The sequence below is a fragment of the Canis lupus genome, chromosome 30 (genome assembly GCF_048164855.1).
Source record: "Canis lupus baileyi chromosome 30, mCanLup2.hap1, whole genome shotgun sequence".
Taxonomy (NCBI): domain Eukaryota; kingdom Metazoa; phylum Chordata; class Mammalia; order Carnivora; family Canidae; genus Canis; species Canis lupus.
This window is the reverse complement of record NC_132867.1, coordinates 41046196-41071341: the sequence shown is the minus strand read 5'-3', so window position 1 is coordinate 41071341 and position 25146 is coordinate 41046196. Positions and strand designations below refer to the sequence as shown.

General features: G+C 52.2%; 1 protein-coding gene across 6 annotated transcripts; it reads right to left on the bottom strand.

The window, feature by feature from the left end:
- Nucleotides 1-437: 437 nt before the first annotated feature.
- Nucleotides 438-25142, bottom strand: RRP1B (ribosomal RNA processing 1B). 6 transcript variants are annotated; one of them, XM_072807128.1, is made up of 16 exons: nucleotides 24942-25139; nucleotides 17180-17262; nucleotides 15524-15581; nucleotides 14015-14100; nucleotides 13580-13641; nucleotides 13084-13303; nucleotides 12399-12463; nucleotides 11764-11945; nucleotides 10104-10195; nucleotides 9389-9486; nucleotides 8486-8505; nucleotides 7803-7934; nucleotides 6710-7374; nucleotides 4937-5089; nucleotides 3923-3986; nucleotides 438-3139 (listed from the first exon to the last, which is right to left on the bottom strand). In XM_072807128.1, the coding sequence occupies exons 1-16, from the start codon at nucleotides 25069-25071 to the stop codon at nucleotides 2946-2948; spliced, it is 2304 nt and encodes a 767-aa protein (XP_072663229.1). In that variant the 5' UTR covers nucleotides 25072-25139; the 3' UTR covers nucleotides 438-2945. The 6 variants fall into 6 exon arrangements, with proteins under 6 accessions (XP_072663229.1, XP_072663230.1, XP_072663231.1 ...); XM_072807129.1 differs by having other exon boundaries at nucleotides 7803-7931; XM_072807130.1 differs by having other exon boundaries at nucleotides 13084-13213.
- Between the last annotated feature and the right edge of the window lie 4 nt (nucleotides 25143-25146).

Below are 25146 nucleotides of genomic sequence, written 5' to 3'. Positions count from 1 at the left end.
GACGGAGGGACGTGCATGTGGTGCTGAGACGTGGGGGAAGGCAGGACCGCGCGTGGCGGGGACAGGCCTCGCTGGTATTCCAGTTGTTATTCTGTGGGTTGCTGGCCCTCTGGGGAACCGGTGCTGGATCCACACCACAGCCGAGGAAGTTTGTGTGGGAACACGTGCAGGTAAGGGTCAAGGGCACAGTGCCCGCCTCCTGCCCGCCCACCCACGGAGCCCGTCGCTGGTCCCCAGCATGAGAAGCAGGGCACCTCTGCTCCCGCACCCCCCACCCGGGAGCGGCGGCTGGCAGCCCCTTGCTGGCTCCGGGGCAAATGGGCCTAAGAGCCCTGGGGTCAGGCCCACCGGCCGCCACCCTCTGCCTCCCTGCGCCGTCGTCCCCCAGTGGCGTATTTCCATGCGCACGGACAGCCAACATCAGGTACAGACGTGAGTGCAAAGGCAGGGTTGGTTTATTGGACTTGGCTTTGACGCGACAGGCACTCTGCAGGCGCGCGTACAGGCTGGTGGTGAGCACACCGTCCCTGCCGGCAGAGCCAGGGCGGTTCAGAGAACAGATCAGAGGACGGGTTCCGTGTCATGTTCTTCCCACACTAATCGCCTCCGGGTTTCCCGGACCCTCCTTTGTGCTTTCAGGTAAACAGGAGTCAGAAAGGATTGTACGTTTATAAACTGTGATACCAAATTGTACAAAACTAACCAGGCGTGTGGGGTCAGGGGAAGATGACCGTTTTACAAAATACCGTAGGAACACCAGCATTAACGTGAGTTATTTCCAGTTTTGGACTCCAAGTCCCCTTGGCAACTTTGCCGAAGAAAAGAACATGCATTGAGTAGAAAACTGGTATTCTAAATACATTTTCTTTGTGTGACACATTCTTGTTGTGTGGATACATAATGTGAATTAAGAAAAAGTTTTTTTTTCCTCTCTTTGCTGCCAAAATGTAGGCATTAAAATTAAGCCACAGTAAACCCACTGAACTTACCCACAAAATGGAGTAAGTTGGGACAGATTTAGGGAGGGAGGGAGGGAGGGATGGCATCGAGAGGTGCGGCGGTGCGGCAGGGGCGTCTCTAACACTCCTCCGGGGCCTCTGAGCAGGGACGGGCGTGTGCTCCGTGGAGAGCGTCCAGCATGCACCCGGGGGCGGCCGCACCCACCGGGCCCTCGAACCTCTTGATGAAACACCTTTAACGCCGCTGGACTACGTGCTCCATCTTTAAAGCTAAAATGAAAACTGTTACAAAAATAATCTGGCTGAGGATCATGAAACTTTTTTTTTTTTTAAACAAAAAGTTAAAAATATTTGAATGTTCAAATCTCATCTTCTCTCACACTATCAGATTTGGTTTTGAACGTGATTTAAGTATCTTACGGAATGCAGCACATAAACCCCATGCAAGCACCACAAAACCATCCCGTACATAAGACTTCTCAGTACAATGACTATTTGACAGCTCAGGGTTAGTTATTTCTCTTCTCGTGGACTAATCATGACAAAACTTTATTACAGAGCAGGAAAAGGACAAGGTTCATCCCTCCTTCTGGGGGGGCCTCCATCGCCAGCCGGTCCACCTGACCCTGCAGGGGCGGTATTTGCACGCAGGGCCCCACCCTGATGACGTGATTAAGAAACCAAAGTCGAATCAATACAACCCCGCGATCCCAGCAGGCCTCCCTTGTCACGAGGCGCTGGCTGGTCTCACTGAGGCAGTGCCGGGGCCCTCTCGTGGGGAGGAGCCAAGGGGGCTGCCTGGGTTTTGGGGAGACGCTGGGGACCCTGCATGGGGCAGAGGCAGCCTTCGTCCAGGAGGCCTGAGATCCCGAGTGGAGGGTCGGCTGGAGAAGCACGGAGCACCTGCGTGCCAACACCATAGCCCCACGTCGCAGACCTCTTCTTTAGGTGTGCGATTTGTTATCTCATAAACTCAACACGGCGCCGTAAACTCCAGGGGCCTTCCAGAGGTGACCACCTGATTTCGGAATCTGCATCCTGTCCATCACGGGGGCTCAGGGCTGGTGCGGTTTCCCTCCGCTCTGTCCCTGCTTCCCCTGCTCATGTCTGAGCACCTGCCACCAACGTCTGTCATTAACAGAAGTCTATAAGAACCTTAAGTGCAAGCTTCAGCATTTCAGATAAAAGGTAGCTACGAACAAATAAATACAAACAATTCTTAACGGCTGATTTCCACCTTCCAGCAGGAACGCAGGTTTTCGGACACTGCAGCCACACCTCTGAAGAAATGAGTTTTAGTCTAAGTCGGGAAAGCTGCTTTTGGGCACGCCAGTCACCGGGGTGCTGGCTCGAAGGCTTACGGAGAAAGGTCAGAAGGGCAGGCGGAGCACAGGACCCGGAGGAAGGAGTGTGCTCGGAGTCCCGGGTGAGCGCCGCCAGGGGCGCTCACGAGGGAAGACACTTTGGGCTGGCCTGAGAGGTAGGAACACAAGGAGGGGAACAAGGCCCAGGGGAGGAAGGAGGCGTCCCGAGGGCGGAGGCTCTTCTCTCCTCGCCCCTGCCGCAGGCCCGTGGAGAGAGGCTACGAGCCTCCTGCTGACCCGGTGACAGGCACCTGCCAGACACCTACGGACAGGGGAGGAAGGCCACCGGAAAGCTACCCGGCATGGCAGGCACGGCGCCGAGCACCCCAGCTCTGCAGTCTGCGGATGGGGACGGCACCTCCAGGCTCCCACCCCGGTGGGGGTCACAGAGGTCATTCGCACACCTGAGGGGCTCATGTGCCAACAGCGTCTGTTGTAAAACCTTCAGCCAGACACCCACAGCCCCCACAGAAGGATGGAGCAGCAGCAGCTCCCACTCAGAACCTTGTTTATACAATTTATGGGGATTTATAAAACAATAAAAAAAGGCCCCACCTTTTTAAAGTTATAATTTATAGAATATCTGTACAAAAACAGTCTCTAAAAGGACCCTGCTACTATCCTAGAAGAAGTCCATAGCGGTTGGCCTTCTCTTTGGCGTGGTGGTCAGCAGCTTCTTGGTCCCCAGGGGGGTGCTGGTGGGTGAGCTCGTGGGCGTCTTTAGCACTCCGTGGAGGGGCCTCTGCTCAGGGTTGAAGGCCACTCGGGAGGGGCCCGTGGGACTGACCAGGATACTCTTGTCTGTCTTCTTGAATTCTGCCCCGGATGAAAGCAAGGCCACGCGTTAGTGGAGTAGCATTCCTGGCCTGCCCAGCGCCCCAGTGCTGTCTCCCGTCGGTGCCGTCCCCCGTTCCCACTGCCGGCAGCCCAGCCAGGCCCGTGCGGTCACGAGGTCCTGCAGAGAGCAGGCCCCGAGCTTCCAGAGGTCACGGACTCACTATCCTGCTCCATAGAACGAATGAACAAATGTCCACGGACGGCATAGGAGGGGGCGTCGGGCAGGGGGGTGAGGGAATGCGCATGAGCCTGAGGCTCAGGCGGGAAGAGCCTTTCATTCCAGCTGATCTGCTCCCCACACTCCCTCCAGCTCCAGAAACAAGGCCTGGCAAGGCCAGAGGCACCTCAGACTCCCCCACGGTCTCCCCCCTTCACACGTACGTTTACGTGTAGGCCCTATGAAAGGTCAGATCTTAAACACATTACATCCTTTTAAAAAGCTTGGTTTCTGTTAAAACAGAACAAGCAAAAGGCACTGATACTAAAAGCATCTTCTCTTGGGTACGCGGCTCACAATGTTAGCAGATGCAGCTCGGCTGGGGGCTGCCAGTGGTCCCCAGGCCCGAGGACACGGCTTTTCAACGCATCCCCCGCCAGACAGACCCCTTCCAGAGGCCCCGAGGACACCCCTCCACACCCGGCCCTGGATGCCCCACTGGCAGCTTGGCTCTGGACTTCTGACTCTGGAGCGGGTCAGGGCCCGTGTCCCCCGCGAGCCGCCTCCGTGGAAGGAGCCCTGCAGGAGGCTGACCCCACACTCACCCGCGGTCATGTTTCTGTTCAGCCCGAAAGTGACCTTCTTGGAGCTGGACGGCATCTTGTCTCGCTGCAAAGGGAGGACAACAGAGGGAATAAGACAGCGACCATGCCGTCCGTTAGGACTGGGGAGGAAGACCGGGTACCCCATGATGCCTGAACCCCCCAACGTAACAGGAAAAGGCTCGCCATTTCCACGCTAGGACTCCCATTCACCAGGAGCTTTATAGTTTTACGGGTGCACGGAACGATGGGCCCACACACCGGGACGGGCTCTGGCTTCAAGGGCGGCACATGCGCTTCCCAGCGGTGCCCACACACACTCATCTAGATGATCTAACAATTCATCAGAATTAGCGGTTTCCTATTTGGGAGATTCCCAGATGTGGCTGCACTCTGCATATGACAAAGCACCCTCATTTCCATGTGAACCCCGTCACCTTGCCCTGCACCACTTGCTTTCAGACCATAAACGTTTTATAAGAGAAGCCGGATCTGTCTGTGGCATCATCGGCGAGTGTGTCTGAGACTCTGCACGCGTGTGTATTAACACAGCAGTCGTCCCTCTGCTAGTTCCAGCAGGTACCTACGCAGCACCCCCTCCTTTCTCAAAACAGCCACTGTCCCGTGGCCTCCTGGCAGGGTGGCCCAGTAGCACCCTCCTGGCGGCAGGCCCTGTCAGCCTCAGTCTGCGCCTCACCCTGTACCCCCCATGGGCGCCCGGGGCAGCGCCTGCTCCTTCCCCCACCCTGACCACCCCCGGGGATACTAAGATGAGGCATCACGCGCTGCACTCTCGATTCCCGCGGACCAACCCCTCAGGCCGGCCCAGATCACCGAGAGACGAGCCTGTGCTACCAGGAGGCGGTGAGAGCCCCAGAGCCACCTGGCCCCAGGGGCCCCCAGTGCGGCAGACCAGGGCTCCCTCGACAGGAACCTGCAGGCCGCGGGCAGGAGCAGAGGCCTGGCACACGCAGGCGGCGTGGTCGGGGTCAGGAGGGTGGCAGTGGGGTCACGAACCTGCAGGGCAGGGTGTGCAGAAGTGGCAGTGGCGCTGCTCTTGGCTTTTCTGAAGAACAGCGGCTTTGGTAAGAAGGCAGTGTCGAACCTCACAAAGTCGTTCTCCGTCCTCAGCTGCTGCTTCTTCGAGGGGCTTAAGGCGCCCCCGTCTCCCTGCACGAGGGAGGGGTGAGGAGAGGGGAGGTCACACGTGTGTGCAGGGAGGCCATGTGGGGCCCATGGGCCACAGCGTCTCTGGCTCAGACACCCCCCCCCCCCCCCCCGGGTCTGCAAACACCTCCTGGACACGGCAGGGCGCAGACCTCAGGCACGCGGCACCACGCCAACAGGGCCACAGGGTTCCTAGCTTTTTAGCCACAAGAACCACTTTCATGGATCTTCAAGCCTAGGGCTCCTGAAGATTTCTGCTTTTCAAAGACCACTTGTTAAATAATTGAACGCACTTTCTCATTTCTGACCAAAGACCTCATCGTCCACCAAGAAGTTTGGTGGTGCAAGAGAGTGAGCACGCCCTTAGGACCTGCAGGTCCACTGTGGGGAGATAAAGGACCCTCACCGGGGGTTTTACAGCTGCCTGCAGCCCCCAGCAAGGCCCCTGCTCTGGTTCTGGGGTCCCAGGGTCTGGAAGCCCGATATAGTTAACGTCACACGGCTGGATTCTGCAAGGTCCTGGCGTTCCTGGCCTAGAAGCTGAGGCCTTCCCCCAGGAGCCCCCCCCCCCCGGGTGGTGTGAGCGAGGGGTGGACCCAGGAGGCCTCTCTCACACGCCTTCACCCACCAGCGAGAGACACCAGACCCTTTGGGAGGAAAAGCTCCCTTGACCCTGCGGCTTATGAGCAATAGTTCCAACGCCAAGGAAGGTTGCTGAGCCTGAGAAATGACACGCGGAGATTTCCCGATGCTTAGTGAAGACAGGGCACCAAATGAACGGGCGTGGAGGCCCAAGGGAAGTGGTACCTGCCGCAGAGGTGCTCGGGGAAGGTCTAAGGTTACAACAGGCTTCCTGGAGCCCAGGGGAGAGCTCCGGGTGCTTCCCCAGCTGAGACCTTTCCTGGTCACAAGCGGACTCAACCACTCAGAGACACCATCAGCTTGGGATGAGCACTTGGCTGAGCGCACACGGGTGCCCGTTACCCATATGTCTGCCCGAGCGGGTGCTGGACGTGGTCAGCAGGCCCGTTTGGGAAGGGCTGGGGAGCAAATACCGGGCGCCCTGGGGTCATGAGGTTTTGTAAGTACTGCTGCCGCTGCTGAGGAGGGAAGGCTGCCTGGGCCAGCCCTCACCACCAGCGTGCCTCTGCGTCACAGTCGAACGGTTTGCTGACACTGGTACAGACACGCCACAGGGCCACAGGCGACATGGGAAGCAGATCCACAGCCCACTCCTTGCTTAATTGACTCTAGATGTGTAAGCACAGACAAGCTTTTCTTTAAAAAAATAAGCGAAAAGGAGAAGAAATTTGGCCCTCAAAGGGCCAAAGGTTGGCCGCGGGCGCATTGATGAAGGAACACCAGAGCAGCGTCTGACGGGGACGCCTGCCTGCCTGTGCATACTGCAGGGGGCCTCAGCTGGGGGACACTCCCAGGCTTCCTGCCGGCCCTCTGCAGCCCCCAGGGAGCAGCCTGGCAGGGTGGGGGGTCCAGGACAACAGTCCCGGCCCCCAAGAAGAGGCACCTGTTTATTTCCTCCTGGTCCAGGCTGTTATAAACCAGGGCCGCCCCTCGGCCTGGAGCTCTGGCCTCGCCCTGCCGCCCCCCAGGGGGCTGGCTTACCAGAGCCTGCCTGAGCGTGGCCTCGGACTCCAACACCACGCCACGTGCTGCCAAGTCAGACGTCTCCTTCACCTTCTTCCTCTTTTTCAAGATGGCAGTTTTCTGACTGGACGGGCTGTGCACGTCGGGGCTGCCGTGCTCCGCCTTCTTTCTCTTCAGCCTCCCGCCCGGAGGCGGGGGCCAGGCCAGTGCGGGGGGACCGCTGCCGTTGACCGGGAGGGCTCCGAGTTTCCGCTTCCTCTTCGGGACCGGGGCCCCGCCGGCGGGGGTGGCTCGCGGAGCCAGGTCCTGAGCACGGGCGCTGCAGGGGCCGCCAGGAGCCGCGTCCTCCAGGGGCGGCAGTGCTGTGGACTCCGTGCTCCCGGCCTGGACCCTGGAGCTCTTCTTCTTGGGCCGTTTCTTCCTGCTGTGGGCTGTGGGGGGCCCCGCGCCGCCCTGTTCCTGGGGGCCTGGGGTGGCTGCCGGCCTGGGCTCTGCTGCTGGTGTCCTCGGGGCTCTGCTCGCACCGGCCTCTGGCTCGCCACCTCCGTTCTGTTCTGGGGGCATGGCTTCAGCGCTCGACCCTAAATGTTCAGGCTGGAGGTGGTTCTTCTTCTTCTTCTTCCTTTTCCTCTTCTGAACACTGGCTTCACCCTCCTCTTCCTCAGTAAGAAAGAACTTGTTTCCTAGAAAGAAACCCAGGCCCATGAGGGAGTGCCTGACATGGGGCTGACCGCTGGCTCTGTCGTCAGGTGCCGTCCTTTCCCTGCCCAGCTGGGACCAGACCCTCCCGATGCCGGTTCCCACAGAGACGGAACTACAGCCACGCTCAGGACTATGCATCTCCAGGCCCGTGAAAACCACAGCTGCAGGGCAGACACACCACACTTGCTCCAGAGGGCGCAGTCTGTGTAGCAGCCGCTACACCCTCACCTGCTGAAGGTGGCCCCAGGAGGAAACAGGGAGGCTGCGGGTGAGAATCCTTCCTCCTCAGCAGCCCGAGCTGAGGCTCAGGCTCTGGCTCTGCCCTGACCCCGGAAGCCCTGTGCCCAGCCTCCCAGCAGTGCAGAGGCGCCCTCCTCCTCCCTCACCCACGTGGAGCTTGGAGGCTCACCTCTCTCTTTTTCCAGCTCGGTTTTCTCTAAAAGTTTATTTCCTTTTTTCTTGTGTCTTCCTCGGTTGAGGGTTTGCTCCTCTTCATCAGCAGAAATGTCCTCGGCAAAACTGAGCTGAGATATACTGCCTGCTGGACACCAAAGCCGCATCCAGTCAGCTTCCTGAGATGCCACGACTCTGTCCCCACCTCACACCGGCATTCTCCACCCTGACTTCTGCAACCTCGCTACCTTCCCAACCCAAATCTGTGGTGGATGCAGGAACTGCACCCCATGGGGGACACCCTGACAGCACGCCCCCTGGGGCTCAGCAGCCCACAGGCGTACATGGGGAGCAGGGTGTGCTGGCTTGCTCACATGTCCCTGGCTATGGACAACAGCTTTTCCCTTGGGGCACACCTGACCATGACGGCAAAGGAAAGGGAGCCTGAGATGTCAACTCTTTTCTTCCTAAAGAATCAAACTGGTATCTTCCTAAAACCGACGATGACCCCTCAGCCCAGTCTACCCCCTTCCCTGGCGCAGAGGCCTCCCACAAGCTCTGCCCAGCTGACGGCCTTCACAGGTAAAGGCTGTCTTATGTTCCCAATGTCTCTTAATCCTGTTTGTCAGTATTTGCTGTAAGTGCCTCAGTTGGGCCATGTTCATGTAACATCACCAGCTGTAATCCTGATGCCCTCACCTTCAGAAAGATCCTGGAACCTGAAACAGAGAATAAAAGTCCCTGAAAAAACCTCTTCTTTCTGTGTTCTGTAAACACACACATACCAGTTTTCAGATGTGCTACTTGGGTGTGTGTTCACTTTCTTTTCCTTCTAGGAGGAGAGGCTAACGGTGGTGTGATGTGAAGGACGCATTGCCCTCGAGGACGTGGGACGTGGTGATCTAGAGAGTCCACTGTGGTTCGTTCATGTGTAACAGAAGAAATTAAAACTTTTCTCAAGGCCAAAGCAGCCCATGTCTCTGCTTATGTCCCACTGTCCTCTCTGCTCACCTGGTGGAGAAGCACCAGTGCTGGGTGGGGGGGCAGAGCACCAGGGGAGCCAACAGAAGGTCCAGTTCAGCTCTGTCACCTGCCAGCAGGGACCTCGGGCAAGCCTCGTGCCCTGGCTGAGCCATCAGTGAGGTGGGACATTAGAAAAGCCTTGCAGGGCTTCTCCTCACAGGAACTAACTTATGTCAAGTGCTCGGACACTTGACACTGAACACAGTGGGTGTTCAGTTTCTGGTCACCAACCACGAGAAGCCAGGGTGCTCTGCACTCAATGACTGGTGTGGCAGACCGGCACGGGCGTGACCACAGTGGGAGGTGAGGGAGCCGACACCACTCAGTGGCACCCTTACGCGGCAATCGCTGGCGGTACGAACGGCCGTTACTGATGTGCTGCTGCTGCCCCACGAGGACGTGGTGGCCAGAGTTGAACTCTTAGGGGCATGTGAAGCATACACGTGTGGGTAGGGGAGCAGCTGTTCCACGAAACTTTCCTGCTGCTGTGTGCACGCCCAGGCTATGGCTAGACGTGATGAGGGCCGGGGACACAGCCTCCACTGCGAGAGTCCACAGACTGCGCCCACAGCCACTTACTTTTTGATGAGTTTGGAGAGACGCTTCCTGTTGAAGGGTGGGATGTTTTTCCTGTTGGTGATCTCCAGGAGCCGGTCCGCAACAGCCTTGTAGTCGAACTGCGTGAGAACAACAAAACGTAAGCCCGCAGCCAAGCCACACTGACTTAGAAAGTCACTTCCACAGGTGACGGCAACCAGCGGTGTGGGCTCCCAGGCGCATTCGGCAGCAGGCCGGTGGAACAAGGGAGTGCTGAGACTCAGCGACCAAAGGTTCAGTGCGATCTCTGAGAAGCCTGTTCTATTTGTTCTTGGGGGATGCTATTCTTCATCCATCCTGTTTATTCTTTCTTTAAAGAAAAACTGTGGTAGAACACAGCACAGAGTTGGCCTGGGTGTGGCTCTCTGGAAGTGTGATCTAGAAGCCGACCTGTGCTTGGTAACACAGTCACCTTTACTGGAAAAGCGCTGAGCTGCCTTTGTCGTAGGGAGCGCATGGATCCTAACAGCGCACGCCGGGATGAAGACTGACAGCTTTCATAACTCTGTCACGTTTTTTTTTTTTTTTTTCTTTTCTCTGTCACGTTTAAATGTGCCTCCAGTAAGCTCATCGTAAGGAAGTGACGTCAGCGAGCAAAGGGATTAAAGACGACGGGAGCCGCGGGCCTGGGGATAACGCACTCTGACCCTAATTCCCACTTAGCCAGGCCACTCCACAGCCAGTCTGTTCTACCAACCTGGAGCAGGGGCCCAGCGTCCTCCAGGCGCCCACCGCCTCTCTCCCCGTCGCCGTGGACCCCGTCCTCTCTGCAGTGCTGCTTGCCCAGTGCTATCAAAACACACCCAGAGACAGAGCTCTTTAAACACAGTCACTACTTCCAGAGGAGCCACTGTCTCAGTGTCTCTTCAAACAGAAAACCCCTGCAAATACATTTGTCATCTTCCAAAGCAGTTTTGTTAAAATAAATCCCACAGAAATCACACATTTTGCCTTTTAATTGCATCACAGACAAGACCTCTGCTGCCCTCAGCGCCCTCCGGCGAGCTTTGCCTTCCGTTAACACTGGCGGCGGGGGACGGGAGGCCCTGGGCTGGAGGCCGGGAGAGCGGAGCAGAGCTCACTCAGGAGTCTGTCCCCGGTTTCAGGAAAACTTGAGGCCGGGGGTAGAAATCTATGCAGATAACACACTCACGTCTCAGGGGGCTGCCGCAGCAGACACAAGTTAATGCTAATGCAACTATTAACACTTAGAAAATAATTCAAAGAGCACTAATGCCCATGAAGAAGCAGATAAAACTACCAAGGAAAACTCACAACTTTTCAAATTTTATCTGCTTGTTAGTGGTGGGGCCTCTGGGCACAGCCTCGAGAAGACGCAGCAGAGCCCTGCATGCATGTGCGGGTCCAGGGCCACAAGCACGACAAAAGGAGCTGGGAGAGGGTGGCTGGTTGAGACAAAGGCCGGGCGCGCAGGAGGGAGCGGGGACGGCCCCCACGACTGCATGAAACCTGCTCAAGGGCAGCTGGTTAATTCATCTACACTGAATTTAAGATCAAAGATTTTCTTCTTTTGAAAAGAATTATTTTTCCAATTAAGGAATAACACATGATTGCTGTAGAAAATTTAGGACAGAAGTACAAAGCAGAAGTCACCCATTAACTCTGCTTCATGCAGCCAACTATTAACATTTTGATATCCTTCCAGATTTTTGAAGGCACATACCAAACCAGGCTCCATAGACTTTTGGGTCTTGTTATAAAAAAATGTTTAATTAAATTTCCTCTGGCCACTAATTTTTGAAATCTTTGCTTTTTAACGTCTGTGTGACATTTTAAAAGCATGCGCACACCCGGACCTGAACGTTTACCTAATGCTGAGCCCTGAAATGCTGTAAACCACTGCTGGAGTGGGAGGGGTCTGCAACTGGAAATGTGGGCTCCACATGCAGTCCCTGCGGGCTAAGACTGGCCCCGGCCATCGCAGCCCACAGCGGGTGTTACCCAAAGAGGGACCCAGAGATCAGGAGGCAGCGCTATGGAAATAAGCGTGTGTTCGCCACGTGAGCACCAAGGACCCTCTTGGAGATACAAGTCCACATCAGGATGTTTAAATACATCAAAAATCCAAACAACAAAAATAAACAAAAGCCAAGGCAAGAGCAATGGTAAAGTGAAACCCTAGAGGGACTCCCGTGACCCTGGGAGGCAGCACATGCACGCCGCGGAGGGCTCCCGTGTGTCAGCGCCCCTTGGCTTCCCTTCTCGGGGAGCTCATGGCAGGGCTCCCTTTGATGAGGTCTTAGGTTATCTCAGTGAGACTCCAATGTATGTACTAAAGTGTTCACCTGAGGAGAATTTTATCTAAAAAGACAGACTGTTCAAGGGAATCCTCTTACCAGGCTTCTTTTTACTGACTGGTTTTCTCCATGCCACCTCGTTTTCAGGCATCTCATCTTCGGAGAACTCGTTCTCCTCCCCTTGGGCTTTCTGTTCCTCGAGGGTCTCTTCCGGTCCGAAAGGAGACTGGTCTACGATGACTTCCAGCACACCCCTAGCTATAGTCTGTACCAATGTCTGGCTGGGGGTAGAAGTACAGCAGAGAGAAGGTGATGACAACAGAAGACCTGGTCATTTAGCAGAGGTGATGGGGCACATGGTGCACGGCCCACTCTAGCCTCCCCAGGGCCCAATGTGGCCCATTGCCCGGCCTACAGTGTTGGCTCTCCTGACCACACTCCCACGCCAGCCGGCTGTGGCTGTGCAGAGCCAGTGGAGCGCCACGTGCTGAAGGCAGACAGAACTGCGACTGTGGGGGGGGTGTGTCTCCTGAAGGTCTGTGGTCAAGCCAGCAGAGCACAGGTAGGACTCAAAGCATCACAAGTCTTGCTAACAGAAATTCAAAGTTCAGCTGTTCTGGGGTTTGGCTAAACTATCACAGGTGTCTTGCATCAAGCCTCTCAACAATTTAACACCAGTACCCACAATTAAGGACCAAATGAAGCAGAGAAAAACAAGCATGGGATTCACTTACTCCTTAGTTTTGGCAGCAATTTTGCAGAATGGATCAATAAATTGGAGATTCTGATCTGCCAAAAGCTGAAATTTAGGAACAAAACAAAATTTTTTTGTATGTCCTAGAAAAAGGAGCCGTTCACATTTTTCACATAGGGTTAGATCAGGGAAACACCTTTGTCAATGCTGAAAACGCACTCTGCGTGAACTGCCCAGATGCTCGGAGCCAGCTCATGGCCATCTTCCAGCCACATGGGCATCAAAGTGCAATGACCAGAGAAAACCACCCCACTAACCCATGCTGTTCTGCATTCCCTGATCTAGAGACAGGTTCAATCGACAGAGATATTGTCAGAAACTGTAAGATGAAATAACAAAAAATCATTATGGTGAGCGTGTCCTTGTGTTAACTATTGGACTGTGTCAGTTGCTTTCAATTGTTTTATAAGCAGGACTTCAAGAACATCCTTAGCTCACAATCTTTGTTCACGTGTCCTATTAGCTGCTTAGGACACATTCCCAGATGGGGAAGGATTTGTCAAAAGACAGGGTGAGCCAATTTATGTTGCTCCTGTTGCTGGTAAGGCCGGTGCTGACCACAGCGTTTTCTCCCCAGCTCCAGGAACATGCGGAGAACCAGAGTCCCCGGTCAGGTCCGCTGTGGTCTCATTACACCCCGGGCCTGATGTCTCACTGCTTCTTACCTCTTTCCCTCCCACTTTGGATAGTTCATCCAGATAAATATCAATGAAGTGGAACTTCACTCCATTAGGAGACTGGCTCTCAGGATGCAGGATTTCTTTCATCAAGACATCCAGGAAGAGCTTGATTCGGCTGAAGAAAACAACACACGCGGTCCTATTAACTGCAGCATGCCAGCTCTTCCCTCTTCCCCCAAAGAAAACAGTCACGTCTGTTCTTGTGCTACAATGCGTAACAAACAGTGCAAGGCTGAGAACGTGCTATGAGGGAAAAGCAATCCCTGGAATCGGTAGAAACGCGCATGTGCCCCCACGCCCTCAGGAGCCTCTCCTGGGCTTCGTGTTCTTCACGCCTAAGGAGGTTCTGCGTCTCAGTCGACGGAGGGGAAGGCAGAAATCACGCCACTCCTACTAGCTCGCTAACTGGAACGCTTGAAAGTCACACTATCCCTTTCAACATTTTAAAGCCACCAAATGCTTACCCCAATACTTTACCAACCTTTCTTCCCAGCCATGTCGCTTGAGAACTTCAAAGGACTGCCTCAGGACCAGGCGGATCAGCTAAAGATAGACAACTTTTGTTACCAAAGGGAAAGTAAGAAATGCCGGTCAGTCAGCAGAGTGAAGAGACCAACGAAATTGGTTACAGCCTGCGTCTCCAAAGTGAAAACACAGTCACAGTCATCTCATTGAACTTTTCACCAGGAAGTGTTAACTAAGGATCCCCAGACTCACCCCCAGCAGCTGAAAGAGAAAACAGAGCGGCCTGCGAGACCTAGTCGAACGCCGTCCCGTGATCCCGCTACCTCTTGCCACACTAAGCCTGGGGCTTGCTCTGCTTCACAGATAAGCCCTCCCACTGCTCTCAAGAAGCTCAACATCCTTCCTTTACAGGCTTCGAAAGCACACTGGGGGAAGGGCCTTCAGATCTTACCATATAATATTTGCCCAGGCGCAGCCGGTCTATCCCCTTCCACTCTCGATTCATTGTTTGCCAAAAGGTTTGAATGAACAGGTGTTCTGCAGTGAACAAAAGCTTTTGAATACTTGGTTTTCAGATTCACATATTGCCATAAAGCAAGAAAGTAACAAAGGGAAACAAACTAGGATTATTGATTGTTTACTTTTTTCCAAGAATTTTTTGGCAGCTAGAAAATTTGGTCCATAATTAAATATGCTCAGTAATTTATTTTCCATTCCCACAAAAGCCTATTATAACAGGAAGGCTGATAATATCTTGATATTCAACTGTAATGCTCTATGAAGCATTTTTCTTTATCCACTGCAAAGCCTTGTTTCTATTAAAATCAAAAATTCTCTGAGCCACATCCATGGGCCCTTTCCGCCCACCTACACCTAACAATCAATCCAAAGCCATTAATTTTGATGAACACTTGGATGATCCGCATAGAAACTCAGCTTTTTGTTTCATGTTCCATGTCAGCTGGTTGAGCTCTAATAAAACATTCTATTTTTCTCTTCTGAGCCACGAATCTACCACTTTTCCATCCAAAAATAACTGTTGGATTTTTTGGTTTTACTTCTTTTTGCACAATTCTTTCTTGATATCTGAAAACCTAGATAATATTCCATGGGTAGAATTCTGCTCATTATGGGTCAGCTGGGACCCGGCTGAACCACAGAGCCACTGGGGTTTCGAAGGCCAGTGGGATGGCTCTGCTCCGAAGAGCGCCAAGCAAATCCAACCAAATCTGCTGTCTTTTTTTTCCTTTGTCAGCACAATCAAAACCTGAATGTCTCAGAAATAATTCATTTTCTCCCTTTGTTTTTTGGCTTACTTTATGGCTTACTACCAGTGATGCCCTTATGTGGCTCCAGTCTTCAGGATGTCCTGGTACCCAGAGGTGACAGCAAACAGTGGCATATGCATGCCCAGCCTCTGAGTTTTATTTTTATTTTTAAAAATGATTTATTTACTCATGAGAGACACAGAGAGGCAGAGACAGGAGAAACAGGCTCCATGCAAGAAGCCCAATATGGGACTCGATTCCAGGACTCCAGCATCACACCCTGGGCTGAAGGCAGATGCCCAACCACTGAGCCACCCAGGCGTCCCACCTCTGAGTTTTATTAAAGCAACTCAGAATGTGGAGACTCAGGAGATTTTCATTTCTTTAAAAAATGTATACATATATATATCCATTTATTTTTGAAATCTTACAGAGGTCACACAATACTGCACAATATGCCTCTTTCATTGGCCCTCTTTTGGGGTCAACATCTAAGCTCTTCAGGGCTTTCTCACAGGGAAGGTCTGTCGCCCGACATCTACACCCTGGCAGCCCTGGGCACAAGTTCAACAAGCCCCCTGGAAAGAGGAAACTCTGAAGGAAGAACAAACAATATTGCCTAGTTTCCTATGCAAGTTACCCAAGCTGATGAATGAGGAAGTTCTGAAAGTTATGAAAACATCAGGACTTACGGGCCTCTGAGTTGTTAACAACGTGGACGAGTTGGGAAATAGTGTTCGCTAGCTCCTCCTGCAAAGGTGGGGTCGGGGAGAGACAGCAGGGTTATTATGCGGCAGCACTGGACGTCACAGCATCTGCTGGGGTCTGGGCCTCTTGTTACATCACTGTTTAGATTTTAGCAAATGCGAAACTCCCAATCTCAGTGGACTATTGTGCCAATGTAATAATGCCTCCGAGGATCACGCTGTAGGTTTAAGATAGTATCTCTAGTTTCAGTTCAAATGACCTACAGAAATAAACTGTCAATTCTTGGCTTTAAAAGTACATAGCTGGGAAAAAAAAAAACGTAACTGACGTGGACATCCTACCCTAAGCCACCAAATTCTGGCATACAGATGCAAGGGGATCCCTGGTGGTTAGATGTGGGGACTGTCACTCCTCAGGGGTGTGTGTGGAACCAGAAAGTCCCATCCTAGGCTCACTCGCTTGGAGCCAGGCTGCGATGGGGGGTGTGTGTGCAGGGGGTGGGCCAGAAGCGAAGGTCAATGGCACCCATCCAGGCTCTGTCCAGGGCAAAAGGGCCATGTGAAGAATAAGTCCTGCTACAATGCAGCAAGATCACTGGTGGGGAGAATTTGGTGGTCTGGGTCTAAGAAGAGACCTGCCCTGGGAAGTGTCAATAGAATCCTGTTCACAAGTGACATAAAAAAAGAACAGCCATCCTTGGTATGACTTGCATTTACTTTACCTGGGCTCACGTCTTCCTCACCCATTTTAAATGAAAATGATGCTCCTGTTCATCTGTTTTCTTCCTCCACTAAAGCTGTCGTTTGGTTTGTTACTTTTGAATGTAACTTAAAAATATTTTGCCCTGCTGTCCTACTCAAAATATGTTCAGTGAAGTAAAAGCAATAAATCAAAGCAGGCTATTACATGGCTTGGGGAAAGTGGTAAAGTTGCACACCAAAATCCAGACAAGTAAAATCTATAATCTTTTACGTATCGAAGGGCTTCAAATAGCGTTCCTCAAGGCTTACTCTCCACTTCGACATTGGCAGGTTTGCTTTCATGCACTAGAACAAAACTCTGTAGACAGCGAAAGTCATTTTCTTAAATTGTTTTGGTGGTGGGGTTCAGCATGCTCGGCAGATGGGTCTAGAAGCACATGCACATCTGTGCCAAGTCTCCCATTGACTCTAAGGGTAGAGGTTGTCAGAGGCAGGTCCACTGCTTGCTCTACTAGGCTCCCGACCCTCAGCAGGGTGACTGCCCAGTCACGGCACCCGTTCAGATCATGCCAGAGGTAGGCTCGGAGCCCGGTGCTCACAGGCTCTTTGACTAGAGCCATGACATTACTGACCACAAATAATAACATACTAAACAGAAGCTTCAAAATATGTAAAACCTTCCACGGAACCAACCTATGAAAATATGACAGAGAAACAAGAAACTTCTATTTTATGCCTCTTCTTCGTTATCTGAAAAGATAACTTCTCTGCTTGGCCACTGTATATCCCTTTCTGATGGACAAGAGGCGGGCAACTGAGCCCTGAGCAGCGACTTCAATTTCTTTACGTGCACAGGAGACAGACACATAAAACGAGCAAGCCCTTTTTATCCATCTGGGCCAAAGCACCAGTCGTCTGACAAAGGGAACTGTATGTTACCTGTAGGAGGGGTTCGTCCTGCACCCACATGCAGTAGAAGAGCCCTTTCCATATTTTTAGAAGTTCTTCTTGACTGAAACCTCCTAGAGGACAAAACAGCACAGACATCTTACTTTAGAGTCCTCACATATCCTGTCGCAGGGTCTAGAACTACCACGTGACAGGAACAACACCACAAACATCTTCATTCTCTCACCCACTTTTTTTTTTTTTAATTTGAAGCATACACTTCCTTGGTGGTACAAAATAAACACATATAGATCACGTAGTTTTATCATCTATGGGGCAGGTGGTAGTGGTGGTGTGTCCTCACCATCTGAGGAGTGTAAGGAAGTACATGTCATTACAAAATTATTAATGAGGTAGTCATTTATAAAAATAGCTCCCTCTGTGTGCTCCTCTCTGCCAAATCTAGCATATCACTCTGCATACCAACATTTGCATTATTCTTACAAAATGAAATTGCAAATCCTACAAAAGATACAGGATTTGCTTAAGTCCCATACAACTGGCCCTGGGGAAACTGGCAGAGCTTTGAGATATTTTTGCAAAGATAACCTCCCACCGCTTTTTAGAGATTTTATTTATTTGAGAAAAAGAGTGTGCGACAGAGAGAGCATGAGCCAGGGGGAAGGACAGAGGGAGAAGCAGACTCCCCACTGAGCAGGGAGCCTGATGCAGGGCTTGATCCCAGGACCCTGAGATCACAGCCTGAGCAGATGCTTAACTAACTGAGCCACCCAGGTGCCCTTGCAAAGATATTGTTTTAAAGATCCTGGCAAGAAGTCAAACTTGGCTATATCTGGATTTCTTTCCCTCCTGGTTATAGTTTTCATTTCCTGGGCAACATTAGCTTTGTTTTAAGTGACATCACCTTGGTTAGCCTCGTTTGGACTCCTTTTTAAGCCCTGTACTACCTCCGACTAAGCCACAAGTCATACACAGCCTTTTAGCTCCTGGGCAGACCCCAGATGTCATAATTGCTGAGTAACATATGGAATCTCAAAAGCCAGGTGAGTATACATTCTTGGAGTTTCCAAGTCGATGGAGAACAAACAACCCTTGAGTCTTGGTGCATGTTACAAATGGTCTGTGTTAATACTTCATTAGGGGGTACTAGGAAAAATCGTTTGGAATATCAAAGAAGGACAAACTAGGTGAATGCATACAAGTACGTATACACTGGGCATCAATGTAATTTCAATATACCAAAAATAATTAAAAGGTGGCAAACAGATCCTTTTTGATGTATTGAAGTTTAGTGTATTCAGAGTGAGAGTGAACCTTTAGAGGTATATAGGTATTGACTTCCAAGTTACCAAAGACCTTTTTCATATCAACAATTTTATTACGGTGCATTTTGATTGTTAGTTTCTACTTAAAACCAGTATGCTAAAGAGTAAAATTTATTAAAATACATTTCCTTTAAGAGTCGGGCAAACCTCATGGCATGGCAACTGGCTCCCCCGACCCTCGGGCACCTTGTTATAAGCCACACCTTGGGGGCCTAGCTATTGCTAGCACAGCTACAGTGAGTGATAAATTTCCCTGGAGCTGAGACAACTGCAATCAGGACCACAATAACTTTGTCAAAGTGACCTGTGTTTATATTCAATCATGCTAAGACTAATGAAGAATTAGGGACGCCTGGGTGGCTCAGTGGTTGAGCATCTGCCTTCGGCTCTGAGCACGATCCCGGTCCCAGAATCGAGTCCAGCATCAGGCTCCCTGAGAGGAGTCTGCTTTTCCCTCTGCCTGTGTCTGTGTGGCTCTCATGAATAAATAAAATCTTAAAAAAAAATAAGACTACTGAATTAGTGGGCAGGGCAAGGATCACCCTTGGCTGGCTGGGAAAACATCAGATGAAAAATATACGGGGGGAACTTAGAATGGATAAATCAGATGTCGGTAACACCCGAACCTACTGATCCACCTTAGCTCGCAGAGTCACCTATCAATCGGAAGACCACAGCACCACCTGCTAAGTATTCTTACAAAAACCAAAACCAACTGACACGTCAAATCTGACTATTAACCAGTTTGTGGGGAAACACAGGGGACAGAGGAATATGTCAGGTGAGACCACGGGATACAGTCACCAGGGCAAATGGCCCGTTCCAGCAACAAGTAAACAGCAAAGGGAAAAGATAGGAACGGCAGCCAGACCAACTGAATGCAACGGCTGCCTCTTGCTTGGATTCTGATGTGTCACAGACAAATTCACAAAATGATGGGAAAACTCAACGGATTAGTTATTTCACATGAAGCAACTTTAAAAAGAGCCTGTCTTCTGGAGCTCCATAATGAGGTGCGTGGAGATGTCAGTGGGAGGTGGATGTGGACAGATGGGACAGACCAGGCAGGTACTAACTGGTCCTGAAGCGGAGTACTGAGTACTCTATTTATCTGAAAGGTAAAAAGTACTGCACAAGGTCACTAAGGTGTTACCAAGGGCCGTTTTTGTTCTTCTGTTTGTGTAGAAAGCTCTTCATAATGAAACTAGAAAACCAGAACGCCGGCCAACTTAACAGCAAACAGGATTGGATGACGCTGTTTCCTGTGTTAAGGCCTGGAGCTGGGCAGTCCCGGGGTCTGCGGCCCCCTCCAGCGCTCCCCCCTTCCAGGCAGGGCTCGGGGAGGGAGACAGTGGTCTGCGTGGGGCTCGGCCCAGAGAAAGGGGAGCCAGCAAGCTGCGCTTATGTCGAATACGCATGAATTCCCTCAGCTACAGGGCTGCTGCAAGGCTGGACAGATGACCCCAACTCAGAGGCTCTTGCTCTCGCCAGCAGGCTTGAAGAGGACGTAGTGTGCACCTGCACTCGGCCACCTCACCAGCTGCTGGGGAGCCTGTGTGAGAAGGGAGCCCATCTAGAGGAGCCAGGTTTGCCATGGAGAAAAAGTTTGGTGCCATCAGCTGAGCTCCTTCATGAAGCTGTGCTTTGGTTTTCCCCCTTAAAACTGGTCTGGGGGAACCCTGGGTGGTGCAGCGGTTTGGCGCCTGCCTTTGGCCCAGGGCGCGATCCTGGAGACCCGGGATCGAATCCCACGTCGGGCTCCCGGTGCATGGAGCCTGCTTCTCCCTCTGCCTGTGTCTCTGCCTCTCTCTCTCTCTGTGTGACTATCATAAATAAATAAAAATTTGAAAAAAAAAAAAAAAAAAAAAAACTGGTCTGGCTGGGCAGCCTGGGTGGCTCAGCGGTTTAGCACCGCCTTCAGCCCAGGGTGTGATCCTGAATCCCGGGATCGAGTCCCACGTTGGGCTCCCTGCATGGGGCCTGCTTCTCCCTCTGCCTGTGTCTCTGCCTCTCTCTCCGTGTGTGTCTCATGAATAAATAAATAAAATCTAAAAAAAACAAAACAAAACACAACAAACTGGTCTGGCTTAGGGGCACTTGGGCATCTTTCCAGATCCGTCCTGTGCTTTGACATAATGCTTACATATGGTACAGACACACACAGACACATTAGCTGTGTGTGTGTAACCTAGATAGCGTCGTGGGTTCTACACATTCCACGTTCTGGCACTTTTCACTTAAAAGCAGCACAGCGTATATTTCCAGATGGTTCTAAGAGCACTAGTGTGTCACGCCAACTCTAAGTGATACTGTGACATACCAAGTATCTGTGGTTACCCCACACCTGTAATGGGCAAAGGTGCAAAGGATATGTATGCTAGAGAGGTTTATGTAATGGAAAACTATGGATTTCAACAGTCACAGGGTGACAGTAGCTCCTAGGCAGTGCGCAGGAAAGGGGGTCAGGTGTGAAAACAGATTGCTTCTTCCTAAGCGAGGCAGCAGAGTACAGAGGACACAAACCCATGGCCAGGCCCCAGCTCGCTACTTGTTAGCCGTGCTATGTAGAAAACCATCAGCTAGCCCCTGGCCCTGTTCTCTCACCTATGATATGTGTACGGTTTAGGGTCACAGTCAAAATTAAAGGCATGTACGAGAAGCACTTTGTAAGAGTAAAGCGCTTTTCAGTGCTATTGGTAGGTAATACGATTGTCTTGTGTTCTCCACCCACAGGCTGCTGAAGCTCTCTCCCCTTTTAAAACACTTATTTTCAATATATGTATAAAAATCACTTGTTTTTGCCCAGGAATTTAGTTTTTATTTAAGACTTAAAAAAATAAATTTAGAACTTTTATTAAGTACTTTCTACCCTCATGGGGCTCAAACTCACTACCCCAGGATCGAATCCCTGGCTCCACTGACAGCCCCAGGCACCCCCCATTTTTTGTAAATTGACTTACAGCCGACACTCAGTGTTACATCAGTGTCAGGTGCTCACCACAAGTGGAGCTACCATGTGTCACCCACACGACACTGTTACACTACCATGGCCTATATTCTCTACACGACTGTACCTTTCATCCCATGACTTACTCATTCCATCACTGGGGGCCTAACGTACCCATTTTTGAAGGCTTTAAAGCGAAACAGAGAAATGCTCATTTAATTTCCTCTCACTCTGAGGGTGAAGGATGTATCTGAAGCAGGTTCAGCCCTCAGGGGCTTTTCTGTCTTCTTGGGGTTGACTTCCTAAACCAATGCCACCAGGTTTCTGGCAACAATATAGGTTTAGTTATTTCACAGCAAATGAGGCGAACATGAAGTGAGACATGGGCAGAGTAAATTTCAACAAACTGTGAAATGAGAAAACCCTGACCGCTACTCTCGGGATGAAATGAGCTCAGGAGCATTTTAGGTTGGGGTGAGTCCACACCTGGTCAGTCAAAACACCTGCAGCTCTCATCTATTCTACCTACAAGGGGCCAGGGACCCCTAAGCCTGTTAGTATGAAGAAATACTTCCTCCAATACTGAATCTGAAGCCCCATCAGCCGTAAGATGTACGGTTCTCTTACGTGCCACCAAATGAGAGCAAGAGGGCACAAGGTTGATTTTAAGATCCATCCCAGTTTCTGCAGATGTTACATGTTTACAGTTGCAGAATCAATAAAGCCGGGGGGGGTGTGTGTGTCTGTTTTTCATTCCCTGCTCTATTATTCTCAGTGCCAACAATAGTAAGAGCACACAGTAGGTGCTCTGTGTTTGCTGAAGACGTGAATGAACGGTACAAATGAGCTCTTATGGGTAAAACCATAGATAGCGATCATTCTGTACGTGCTCTGTGTGAAGTTACAACACCCCAGAGCATCATTTAGCTGCTTTAAGCACTACAAAAGTTCCCAATTTGTTTACAAAGCTTCTGGGGTTCCTGGCTGCCCCAGTCAGTGGAGCATCTGCCTCCTGATCTTGGGATCGTGAGTTCCAGCCCCATGTTGGTCGTAGAGATTTTTTTTTTTTAATTTTTTTTTAAAGATTTTATTTATTTATTCATAGAAACAGAGAGAGAGAGAGACAGAGATATAGGCAGAGGGAGAAGCAGGCTCCATGCAGGGAGCCTGATGTGAGACTTGAACCCAGATCCTGGGATCATGCCCTGAGCCCAAGGCAAACGCTCAACCGCTGAGCCACCCAGGCGTCCCTAAATTTTTTATTAAGTAAGCTCCATGCCTAGTGTGGAGCCCAGGGTGGGGCTTGAACTCATGACTCTAAGTTTGAGACCTGAGGGGAGATCAAGAGTCAGACGCTCAACCGATAGAGTCACCCATGTGCCCCAAGATCACTTAAAACAAAAAAACAAACCCCCACAAAACTATTTATGTTGCTGGTGGGCAGTTCTTCATACCAGTAAGACTAAGATTTCAGATTTCCTTTACTACACACGAAACAAAACACAACAAACCGTGAGCCTGTCAAGGAGACACACACGTCAGGTCAAGTTACTCCCCAACTTGCATTTCAGGTCCACGGGGGACAGTGGCGGCAGAAGCCCGGCTTATTATGCCTCCCTGTCACCGTCTGTGACATTCACCATGCAGTTCCTTCTTCAGAGGCCCAGCATACTCTACGCAACGTGGGCGTGGTGGTGAACAAGATAGTCTCTCTTGGCATGATGGGCACTGACCAAACAGGACCTGGGGGCACTGGTGCAGACACAGTGGCCTCATGCCCATGTCCCTGCAGATCCTGGGCCCGCTCATCAAGCTCTGTTTGGCCATTTCAGCCCATATGTACTGCATCTGGCCTTTCTTGTGTTCTTGTGTGGAGGCAAGCCCGGTATGCCTGGATGTGCTCCCACTTCCAGCTAAGCAGACAGACGGAAGTTTACACTGTTTGGGGAAGAGTGATACAGTAACAGAGAACGAAGAAGCCACACAGCTAAGTGCCATGACAGACACACACTGGATATTTTGGAATCCTGGAGGGGTGGTGTGAGATGGTAGGGAAGGCACTTTGGAGGAAGTGATGTTGAACTGAATGCTAGGAGTGCGCAAGAGAAGCAAAGGCGGAGAGGAGAGAAACGATGCATGTATACCAAGAGTCAGCACAAAGCATCACGTAGGGGCCGAAGTGGCAAGAGAAGGGAGGACAGACCATTGCCTGCAGACCTGGAAATCCAAGAAGGTGGTGACGTGATCAGAACCGTTTTTAGAAAATGACCCGGGCTGGTTTGTGGACGAGAGGTTCAATAGAGGGTCAAATGGACTTAAAGAGATTGGCTAGGAAATAAGCAAGTTCAGAGTCTAGATGAGATAAACGGTGAGGGCAGAGTAACTCAGCAGATGAAACAGGCAGAAGCAGCAAGAGACCATGGATGAGGGGTGGAGGAGAAGACCGGGAAGAGCCATCCAGGACATTATGGTGCGTCCAGCCTGGCTTTGAGAGGATGGCGGGAGCTAGCACCTAAGATGAGAGAACACAGGCGGCAAAAGTGAAGCAAGAGAGAACAGGTTTTAGGGAGGAGGAGAATGAATCACGTTGGGGCATTCGAGTCTGGGGTGCCCACGAGGGACACCCAGGTGGAAGCGCCTCGTCCGTGCATCCTATCTGCGCTGGGAGCAGCCAGGTCTGCTCCCGCAACTCGAGCACTCGGGGACCCGAAGCTGTGATAATAAACGTCGCCTCTCCGCGAGATCCCTAAGCAGAACTGAAGTCAGAAATCTGGTCTTCCCTCCTTTCTGGGGCACGTCCCACAGAACTGTATTTTCTTTTTCCCCCGGGGTGGTCCTTTTCCATCTCTCCTCAAAGACCAAACGAACTGAGAAAGTCAGTACAGAGACAGATAACGCCTGTCCTTTCTTTCTTTTAGGTTATTTACTTATTCGTGAGAAAGGCAGAGACGTGGAGGGAGAAGCAGGCTCCCTGCGGGGGAGCCCATGCGGGGCTGGATCCCAGGACCCCGGGGTCACGCCCTGGGCCACCGGGGTGGGGGTGGGGGTGTCCCAATACCTGTTCTGTCCAGTAGACTCTCAAGGCAGTAGTGTTAGCAGTCAACACGTCAAAATCAATCCGAGCGCAGCGCAGAGCCTGCGCCGTGGGCGGTGGTCCGCACCCCCGGGGGCTGCACCGCATGTCGGGGCCCGTGAGCTTCGGGCTGCAGCCCCGACGGCCTGGAGCGCAGCGCGGCCCCGCACCCGCTCCCGCACCCGCTCCTGCACCCGCAGCCGCTCCCGCAGCCGCTCCCGCTCCGCTCGCCACCGCAGAGGCCTTCCCGGACCCGCTCCCCATCCCCTCCCCGCCCTCTGGACCTCTCCGAGCGCCCCGGCCCCCCGGCGCCCCCCGGAGGTCGGGTCCGTCCGTCCGTCCGTCCGCCCGCCCCCTCCCGCCCCCTCGTCCGGGCGAGCGCGGCGCAAACCCCCGCGGGCAGCCCCCCCCCGCCGCCATGTGCGCCGCTGCCCGCCCGGCGCCCACCTGTCTCCCTCTGCGTCTTCACGCTGATGTACTGGCGCAGCTTCTTCACCGCGCGGTCCCGGATGCCCTTCTCGTGAGACGCCAGCCGCTGGGCGAACTGCAGCTCGGCCGGCTGCATGGCGGGGGCCATCGCGCCCGCTGGACCATCCCCCGCCGCCCGCCGCCGCAGCCTCCCGCCGCCGCCGAGCAGCTCGGGGCCGCGCCT